General features: G+C 33.2%; 1 protein-coding gene across 3 annotated transcripts in view; it reads right to left on the reverse strand.

Moving 5' to 3' along the window:
* LOC142342484 (transient receptor potential cation channel subfamily M member 3-like) overlaps positions 1-9,827 on the reverse strand; it is a 61,761-nt gene extending 51,934 nt beyond the window's left edge. For all 3 annotated transcript variants that reach the window (XM_075393826.1, XM_075393827.1, XM_075393825.1), the window contains exons 1-3: positions 9,300-9,827; positions 6,519-6,642; positions 2,039-2,254 (exon numbers count right to left, since the gene is read on the reverse strand). In XM_075393826.1, coding sequence (XP_075249941.1) covers positions 2,039-2,254; positions 6,519-6,642; positions 9,300-9,401 — 442 coding nt within the window. In that variant the 5' untranslated portion in view covers positions 9,402-9,827. The remainder of the gene's footprint in view (positions 1-2,038; positions 2,255-6,518; positions 6,643-9,299) is intronic.
* Between the last annotated feature and the right edge of the window lie 1,193 nt (positions 9,828-11,020).

Genomic DNA, 11,020 nt, shown 5'->3' on the forward strand with positions numbered 1-11,020 from the left:
ATCTGACACATCTGGGCAAAAAGAAGTCATGATGAACCAAGAGAGAGGCTTTGACTGCGATCTTTGCGACTGCGAAAAAAACAGCAGACCACATTGCCCTGTGAGAGGATAAGACTATACGGAGCAAAACGTAAAATTTCGCAAATTAAAATTACTCAATAAAGTCAGAATTGTTCACGACTGACCCACATGTGTAGTTTGTACGTTTGTATAAACAACAGTAATATCAAGTGTATGTTGTTCAAACTTTCTTTTTTTGAAACATGTAAATTACTCAGACTATAACCCTAAGGTTAGATATCTACATGCTCTACAATGTTAAATAAATTAATCAGCATTGTTATTAGTATAATAATCTTCAAATTGTGGCTATTCGATTTCTTTTTTAAAATAATTTGATTTGTTCTCTTGTTCTGTCTAGCGTTATGGCGACTAAAAAACATTTTAAAATTTTCGGATGTCTCCCATTGTCTTATGTCTGTTTGTAGCTTCATTAGGCTAACTTTTGAGATAAACAATTCGGCTGGCAGGATACGATCCTTAATGAGAAGATCAAAGGAGTGGTCAAATTTTTGACGAAAATAACAAACTTTTATTCCCCAGTTAATTTGCATGATTATGCGGTTTATGTTTTGCACTGTAAGAGTTTGAAGGAATACTCCACTGAAAGAAAGATGAGAGAGTACAACTGACTTGAAAACATCAATTCTTACTTTCAAAGGTATTTGATTTCCTACAAGATACAAAGAACGAATTGCATTAGCCATTTTGCTTAAAACTGAGTTCAGGTGATTTTCAAAGGTTAGGTTTGAATCAATTTGTACTCCCAGATAACGACATACATGAGCTGGTTTGATAACTTCGCCTTTAAAAGAAAACTCTGGATCCGAATTAGTCTGATTTGTAAAGAATAACATCTCTATTTCATCGGCATTTAAAGTGAGTTGATTCTCTGTCAGGTATTTGTCTGTTTGTTCTAAAATTTTTTCAATTTTTTGGGGAATATTTTCATTCCGTTCAAATTTGCATATAATACTAGTGTCATCAGCAAATTGAACAACATCATTTTCACCTTCCAGCTTTTCAGAAAAATCGTTGACATATAACAGAAAAACAAGAGGTCTTAACACAGTTCCTCGTGGAACACCATGATTCATAGTTATTTTATCTGATAAGTCAATACCCAGTTTTACGCATTGTGTTCGATTTTCGAGAAAAGATTTGAGAAGTAAAATTGTTGATTGAGAGAGGTTGAAATTTTCAACTTTCTTGAGAAAGATCTCATGTGAAATTGAATTGAAAGCTTTTGCAAGATCTAAGTATACAGCACCTGTGTCCTTGTTATCTTCCATATTTCCTATTATTTTTTTAAATAAAATAAAGCATAGCATCAGTAGACGACTTTCGAGATTGGAAACCGAATTGTTTTGCTTTGTTCAAGAGCGCAAATTGTTCAAGATATTCTACTAACTGATTCCTCAAAAGTGAAGTTTCCAAAACAGTTGTAAACGATGCCTGTTTTTGAAACAAGAAGAAAGTCAGTGACAAAGTTTTGCAACTGTTTTCAACGCTCGCCGTTACTGCTGTTCGGAGTTATTATCGCTCCCTGGTAAAACATGATTTTTGAAAATCTTAAACTGCATTAGTTAGAAAGAAATGAAACATTATAATCAACGATTAATCACAAAAAAGCCCTCGCGACACTAATTGCAATTTAGGAAGGAATGTCGTAAATTTATCTCTAACCAGATCATGATTTTTAAATCCAGAAATCCAAAAAAAATTACAAAGTGTAATTTTTGCGGCTTAATGCGTACAAATGAAAGATGCCCAGGTGTCTGTGCACTGGTTTCAATTAATTAATGAGACCAAAAAAACTCATTTTTGATTAAAAATATTATTTTTTTCAAAATGAAAATAAATCAACCAGGCCTAATTTTACATATAGAAACATTCACATATTTAAATAAAATTTTCAAATTGATATAGACCTTTTTTTAAATAGAGAATTTTTTTAAATAATAATTTTTAGCCCAACCTGTGAAAACTTGCACATTAGTCTGATGTCTGTAGTCCACTGTTCCGTGGACTGACAAAAGTAGCCCCAGTTTATCAACCTGAGCCCTATTCGAGCTGTAATTGCATATGTACTCGAGCAAGTTGTAGGGTTTAGCATACTCTTTTGAAACTCGAATGAAGTCTGCCGTGTTTCCGTTAGCCGAAAAAGTCAGTGTGCCGAAATCGCGACATGGAACTGAAACAAGACATGAAAGCTTTACTAATTGCCGGCTGATGACCAAAATGAAAAAAAAACAAAAAAATAGATAGAAAAAATTCAACTGAACTCTAAATAGAATCAAGCCTCAACGCATTTTTTGCGAATAATTGTGCATTAAATGCAATAAAGTCTGCCCGGGTCAAGGAAAAATCGGATAAAAACGATGTCAGATAAGCGATGAAAAGTCACCGCAAATTTCGTACATAATTTTGGGTTGAAACGCGTTGAAATTATGTAAATTCACCGCTAGAGTAAGCGGTCAACTTACAAAAATTAACCACAATTCACCGCTAAAATATGTAACTTCACCGCTATATTACGCGGTGAAATTGCATACTTTAGCGATGTAATGTGGTGAATTTTTGCAAGTTCACTGCTTACTCTACCGGTGAATATACATAATTTCTTTGCATTCAGCGCATTTTACTCCAAAATTAAGTACAAAATTTGTGGTGAAAAGCCAACATTTCACCGCTTATCTTACACAATTTACGCTTATCTTACATATAAATTTTTCACAGCTAATCTTACATATCTTACATTCATCTTACATATTAGTAGTTTTAAAAATAAAAATTTCGAAATTGGAGGAGACCGTTAATTCAATTTCTCAAGTTTTCTCTCATGAAAAATTAATATCAATCTTTATAATCACGTCTAAATGAGTATAGATCTGATTAAGATCGAGTATATATTCTTGATGCATTAGAATTTTAAAAACCCTGCTGGTCAAATTATTTATGGACATACTTTAGCGATGTAATGTGGTGAATTTTTGCAAGTTCACTGCTTACTCGAGCGGTGAATATACATAATTTCTTTGCATTCAGCGCATTTTACTCCAAAATTAAGTAAAAAATTTGTGGTGAAAAGCCAACATTTCACCGCTTATCTTACACAATTTACGCTTATCTTACATATAAATTTTTCACAGCTATTCTTACATATCTTACATTCATCTTACATATTAGTAGTTTTAAAAATAAAAATTTCGAAATTGGAGGAGACCGTTAATTCAATTTCTCAAGTTTTCTCTCATGAAAAATTAATATCAATCTTTTTAATCACGTCTAAATGAGTATAAATCTGATTAAGATCGAGTATATATTCTTGATGCATTAGAATTTTAAAAACCCTGCTGGTCAAATTATTTATGGACAAACTTTAGCGATGTAATGTGGTGAATTTTTGCAATTTCACTGCTTACTCTAGCGGTGAATATACATAATTTCTTTGCATTCAGCGCATTTCACTTCAAAATTAAGTACAAAATTTGTGGTGAAAAGCCAACGTTTCACCGCTTATCTTACACAATTTACGCTTATCTTACATATAAATTTTTCACAGCTAATCTTACATATCTTACATTCATCTTGCATATTATTAGTTTTAAAAAATAAAATTTCGAAATTGGAAGAGACCGTTAATTCAATTTCTGAAGTTTTCTCTCATAAAAAATTAATATCAATCATTTTAATCACGTCTAAATGAGTATAAATCTGATTAAGATCGAGTATATATCCTTGATGCATTAGAATTTTAAAAACCCTGCTGGTCACAATATTTATGGACATACTTTAGCGATGCAATGTGGTGAATTTTTGCAAGTTCACTGCTTACTCTAGCGGTGAATATACATAATTTCATTGCATTCACCGCATTTCACTCCAAAATTAAGTACAAAATTTGTGGTGAAAAGCCAACATTTCACCGCTTATCTTACATAATTTACGCTTATATTACATATAAACTTTTCACAGCTAATCTTACATATCTTACATACATCTTACATATTAGTAGTTTTAAAAATAAAAATTTCGAAATTGGAAGAGACCGTTAATTCAATTTCTCAAGTTTTCTCTCATAAAAAATTAATATCAATCTTTTTAATCACGTCTAAATGAGTATAAATCTGATTAAGATCGAGTATATATTCTTGATGCATTAGAATTTTAAAAACCCTGCTGGTCAAATTATTTATAGACATTAGTCAACTTGCTATCCAACAAAAAACAAACAAGATATTGCAAGCTGCAGTTTTTGAAGCTTTTGATGAACTGTTTTCTTGAAATTTTCAGAAAAACATGCTAGATAAGCATTACAGATTCCAGTACTTTTTCAGGACTAAAATGTCTGAAAATGCATATAACTATGCGGCAAATTTTCTGCTACCAATTTTGCTGATATTCAGCCTTGTTTTTGACGTTCAGCTCATACTAGGATGAACGACTTCTTCTCAACCATTCTTGATAGATGAAAACAGTTAGCTTTGAGGAAGCGGATTGCGTTTTAGTAAGTTCTTTCTTTCAATTCCAGTTTACGCTATGGTTAACGTTGTTTGGTGTGTCTAACGAGAAACATACACTTTTTTCTGAACAATTTTTTGTTTTTGTTTTTAAATTAAAATATGGTAGATTAAGCGGAATTTGTTTGCTGAAAATTAAGTTATGCTTCAATTTTCTCCCATTTGAGGCAACAAACGAATCTCTCCCCAATCTTCGGAAGCTCTCTATTAATATTTCCAGGAACTCGCTTGTGCTCGTTTCCATTTTGTGATCGGGATCTATAGAAAATGGCAATCATCAAAGTTTTCCTGATTTCCATAAATGGTTTTAGCGCATTAGCAGACAACGATTTACATAGATTACATTTTTCCTATGTCTATGGGTAAAATGGCATTGGGTAAAATGGCATTGGGTAAAATGCCATTGGGTAAAACTGAAGGTTGGGTACAATGGCATTGGGTGTAATTGAATTGGGTAAAAAAAGAATTGGGCAAATTGTCATGCAGCCATATGGTTATTATCATTTTCATAATGGGGCTGTGTATGTCATGAAAGCTTTTTGGATTCGTTGTCCAATTTTACCAGCAGTACGTGGTTTGGCGAAGTAGCCCGATTTGTTCTCTGGGCACCTCAATTTGTGACTTTGCTCTCAGAATGTGCCAGAGCTAAATGACCTCTGGTCTCAAATTCGTGCGACCAAAGAAATAATGCGATCTTTGTGCGTTCGTAACCTCTTCAGATCACACTGACTACCATGCGATAAATTTCTGACTTTCTGGGAGCCAAAACTTTGGTGCAGCTTTTGGGTCGTAACTTTCAGAATATGCCGTAAAGTTACTCAGATGGTCAAACAAATTTTTCATAAACTTTTTCTCACCTAATGAGAGTGGAAAAAAAACTGAAGACTGAAGTAAAACAGAACAGACAGAAATCAGAAACAGAAGATAGATATAACCATCCATCGTGAACTAATAATTCGGAGTGAATTGAATCGTATATGATGTCAAAATACAACATCAATGAGCCGCCTCAGAATTCACTAAACTATTTTTATATATCTTTGCAATCAAAATCTCGTGCAATCAATGTTACTATACGCAGCAGTGTGGTTTGATAAAAAAAGAAAAAAAGTTTGTTATTTAAAATCACTGGGATGCCTCAGATCATACAAACGAAAAAAAAAACTTGTCATGATGGGACGACTCAATGTCATCTTTCATGTGAGTTTAAATAACTTAGAAATGACAGCAAGATTTTTTCTGTGAAGTCAATTATTTTGCCTGACCGTTGTGGACTCCTAGCTTTATTTGAAGAACAAAAAATATCGGCAGAATATTTTATTTCCTTCGAAGCATTTGCTATAGCTCTCGGAAATCTATAAAAGCAAAGATAGCATAAACTGTTTTCAATGGTAACAATTTGAAACAGAATTATTTGAAATTTTCAGATAAACAATCATTTCATAAAAAGATAATTAGTTTAAAACAGCTATATTTGGATTCTTAATTACTGCATGGAAAATAGAAAAATGCTGAATTATCCTCAAAATATCATACTGTTTTAGGGCGCAATTTAAGTGTTCGCTCGAGCCCAATTTTCCTTTAAATAACTTTTTAACTCCCCTCTTGCCAGTCCCCGCTCTGATAAGACCTCAGGAGGGCAGCGACTACAAAATCCTGAAAATTTCTGAAAGTGATATTTTTATCATTTTGAGGCAATTTTTCATCAGACGTTGCTGTTTTGTATGTTGCAAGCATTGATCGGAATTTCGTGGGACTTGTGATTAGACATAAACTATTGTCAGACTTTGACCTCTAATCAGACTGCGTTGACCCAATTGACCTCTAATCAGACATTCGAGCTTCCATTGTTATGTAATTCGCACTGTACCTACGTTTGTCTGGCTCTCACTAACCCCGCTTTAATTGTCCTCAACCATAGGTAACGTTACTTACTGATTTCTGGGATCTGAGAAATTCCGATGTTCTCTTTCGGGCCATTTCTACTCCTTAAATCCTTCCCGACTAACTTTGTACCAGTCTCTTTATGATGGGAGAAAACTGCTTGGACAAATTCTTTCTAAAACATATTTCATTATGAAATTATTTATTATTTAAAGTTTTTGTGCTCGCATCTGGGTAAAAGTTTTTGTGCTCGCATCTGGGTAAAAGTTTTTGTGCTCGCAAGCTCTCATCTGGGTTAAAAAAATTGCATCAGTGGTTTTTAGCTCTGGTCTTCTGCAAAATTTGGATTAATCGATCTAAAGCAGTATATTTATAGCATTTTTCAAAATAAAAATAATAAAAAATGTTTCAAAATTTTGTAGCCCTAATTTGTAATCCAGCAAAAGTCGGATCAAACATCTCAGCAACTCGCCATTACTTTAATTTTAAATTCATTAACGCTTTGATTAACAATTTTAACGTATATTAAAAACAATCGCCAAAATTGTTTTCAAATTTTAAAGTAAAAGTTAACTAAAACAGATGAAACCAGCTGAGTTTATATCTCGATAACTCAGTGCAAAAATCGAAACTCAAAAAAAAATATGATTCCCGGCCTTTTAATATCATCACTATATTTCCCTCCACGATGATTATATCGGTTAGCCAAATTTCTGAGCAAAAAACATCTAGTTGGGCATATAAATCCTTACCACACTATGGTCGGGTCGACACAATGAGAGATTCCTTCGTATGTATTATCGAAAAATAATTTAAGTGATATGCTGATGAAAGGCATCTAAGGGATAATGAAACGACAATTTGATGGGTTAAATACAATATCCTTAAAGAAGCAATTCGTGCTAACCAACGGTTGGTAATGTGCTGGGCATAATGTATTTTCATAGTCTTCACCTAAACCGGAAAAACCACAAAATGAAAATATCACAAATGTCGTAAGAACACGGAATATGTGAGCTCACATAACTTTTCAAAAGATTTGCTTCCGATACTAACGTAAAGCGTGCAATTAATTTACTCTCATTTTATTTATTTTAGTCTACTGTTGAATAACAACCTCAGTTAAATTAAGCTCTAATATGTCTGAAAAAATTCGTTGATCTTGAAGTACAGCAAGGCACAGTTTTGGACCTTTAGATTTATTTTCACGTTAACAATCTCTCGCAAAAAATCAAAAGTAACTTTGAGGTTTTAGAGTTTGCAGACGATAATCGTATTTTATGTCGTAACGAAACACGAGAAAAAATTGCAACTAAAATTGAAGGTTTTTAATGGAGACAATAAGTTATTCAAAAGAAAAACAACTGACTTTGAATGCTGACGTAGCTACTCTTTTCTCTAAGGAACAAATTGAAAAAAAAGTACTTTATTCAACGGCAATATGATAAAATCTGCTGAGAGCTGTTGTTCTATAGAAATACACCTTGACCCAAAAATTTTACCTTAATTACATCTAAAGATAGTCTTAAGAAAAACGGCGGCTGCTATTTGCTCACAATATCTGTTGAGAAATCATATACCTTCGGAAATAAGGCTGCATGTTTTCAAACCGTTAGTTCCCTCTCATTTTTCATTCCGTGACTTTTTTTACACTTCCTAGCACTTTTCTAACATTGTCAGCAAGGAACATACAGCGTATAAATCGACAGATTAATTGCAATATAAAAATGTGTTTCGTGCGGCTTAGGTATGATCATTGCAGTGCTATTTTGCTCAAGCCATTTGTCCTAGCAGCTGAATTAATTAATTCGAATATAAGTCAGATGAAACTTCACACAGACTTCAGTCAGTGGTATTGCATCAGAAAGTTTTCTAAAATGGACAAACCAAACCGTCTGCAGTCACAAGAGAACAAACGGAAAAAAGAGCTGTTAAAGGGAACGCAAAAGCGTATTGAGGAGATTCAATCATCTTGGATTTAAGGAGCATCCAGATGTTGAACAAGTTATCTTTTGCTTATCGTAATAGCGAAAGGGGGAAAATGTTTTTCAAAATAACTTTAGCAGTGTTCAGGCAATGCCAGGTTTAAAATATACCAATAGACAGCCAATTAGGAAAATTTAGTTCCTATGTTATTACAGAAGAACGGAAGAACGAACAGGTTAATGGGTAACATCAATCAATAACCAGAAGTTTATAAAAAGATTTATGTATAGTTTTGTTTGTTTCCGTATTTATATTTATAATTTTTCTGAAGACATGTAAACTTTAAAATTACGCCCATTTTAATAATTTACATGTTTGAAAAATAAATCGGTCACTTTTCACAAACTGGGGATATTTTCTGTTTATCCCCCCAACCCCAAGCTTAGTGGGTGCATATCATTTGCACCTCTTCCCGACGCACAAGCCATACTTTTTCATTATAATTATTGAAGGCGTACAACGTTCTGAGGGGGGGGGGGGGGTGTTGGCAGCCGCGTAAAATCCACATCATCTCTTAAAATATTAAAATTATCAATTTTAAATTTTACATATGTACGAAAGCCTAAAACTTAAATTAGTAAATTACTACCAGTGCCAATTTTCTTAGCAAAAACTTTCTGAATTTTTAAATTAATTTTTCTGAGCCCAAAACAGTTTCTGTCGTTCAATCTTATTTCGAAAAAAACGACATAGTATTTCAAGTGAAATTAAAATAATTGAAATTTTTGTTTTCATTTCCATCGTTATGGGGTTGTAAATTTGTGCACAGCTTGTCCGGCTTTGATCTCGACTACGGACTATAATAGAGGTCGGTTTGGTTTGTCACTTCAAAATATGCGAACTCACTTGAGAAGGATAAATATTTTCAAAACTGCTGCTTGTCGACCAGTGTCGTTCTCTGGGAAAAGTTTCCAGTCCAGCTTTCCTTGTATTGTCAGTAAGTTCCATCGTAAACTAAGTAATTTTCATGAAATTTTTCTAGTATGTTTGCTACACTCAAATTTTCTCGTGTTTCAAAAATATAATCACATTTTTTATGTGAAATGTTCCGAGAGATTCATAAAATTCTACGCGAAAAAATAAAGTGCGTTGCAGTTTTTCGAATTTTTCATTTTTCCCGAAAAACGATGCATTAATGGCACATAATTTTTTAATGTAATCTCGCACGAATAATAATTAGAGTGTGCATCATTTTATCACTAATCCTTGTCAATGAGACGGTTGCCATGGTTATCACTAAAATAATAGCTTGTATGAAGCAAATAGGTCTATGATTTTTTGTTCTTTGTAGTTCAGTCTAAAATTTGTAACAAAATTAGAGAGATGTTTTTTTCATAGCTTGTAATGTACTACTGACAAGCTGAGCAAGCAACTTGTAAACAATAAAGACGCCGAAAAAGATGAAAACTTCGCTTTCAAACTTCAATTGTTAAGTTAGAATTTGATACTTTAACTTAAGTCTTCTGTTATAAACTTAAAACACGTAAAGTCAGTTTTATATACTTTGAGACTTACGATATACTTTGAAATTAGAGAACTTATAATTTAAGAAGATTTCTTTAGACAGTTATCAGGTTTGGCTATATCGTAAAATCCTCTTATTGTAACTAAGATATCAAAGATCGTAGAACATAAAGATTCTTAATAGTGAGATCATAATTCAAGCTTGTGCGCGGGGGGGGGGGAGCAGGGTGGCTTTTCATGAAATATAACTGGAAAATTTTGCAGATTGAATTGGTGTGGAGATCAGAGAGTTAGTTTGAAAGACTGAGATTCTTGGCGCGAAAAAAAGTTCTTAAAAGGCTATATATCCGAGTTGTATAAAATTCTGACTAGAACCTCAGGGGGGGGGGGGGCAGTAATTGCCCCCCCCCGTTGAAGTTCTAGTCAGAATTTTTTTATACTACTTATCAGGCTGCAACATTACAAGTTCTCACAAGTCTTTTCTGGGAAAAGAATAAACTACTAATCAAAAATGCAGAAACAATATCCTTTATGTGATTGTAAAGTTTTGAAAATTGGCTGCTTGCACAATTTTAGCAAAAAAAAGTGCAATTCTAAGCTTTTCTTAATGAAAACCGACCCAAAATCAGTCAAAAACTGAATAATGACCTGCAATGTGTGGGCCAAAATTAAAAAGGCCTCCCCTTCAGATTTGAGCAAAAATTCAGCCACATACTTCCTCAACTGCTAAGTTAGATTATGTTACTTTACCATAAGTCGTCTTCTGTTTTAAGTTTAAAAAATATATGGTCAGTTTTATATACACAGAGACCTTCATGATGCTTTGAAATTTGAGAACTTATATTGTATGAGGATTTCTTAAAAATGTTATCAGATTTGAGTCCTGAGAATTTTTTTACTGTAACTAAGAAGATATCAAAGATTGTGTAGCAGTAGAAATACTGGATGTATACCTCCAGCCAATCAGAGACTGATAAGACATTTTTCTCTTGTATATAGCACTAACTCAACTAGCTATAGTCACTCTGTTACTTTAGATACACCATGTCTGTACTCTTGACTCCGGTGCTATACTGTATTACCACCGTATTAATAGAAGTTCA

Source organism: Convolutriloba macropyga, chromosome 7 (genome assembly GCF_964194025.1).
Source record: "Convolutriloba macropyga chromosome 7, txConMacr16.3, whole genome shotgun sequence".
NCBI lineage: Eukaryota > Metazoa > Xenacoelomorpha > Acoela > Convolutidae > Convolutriloba > Convolutriloba macropyga.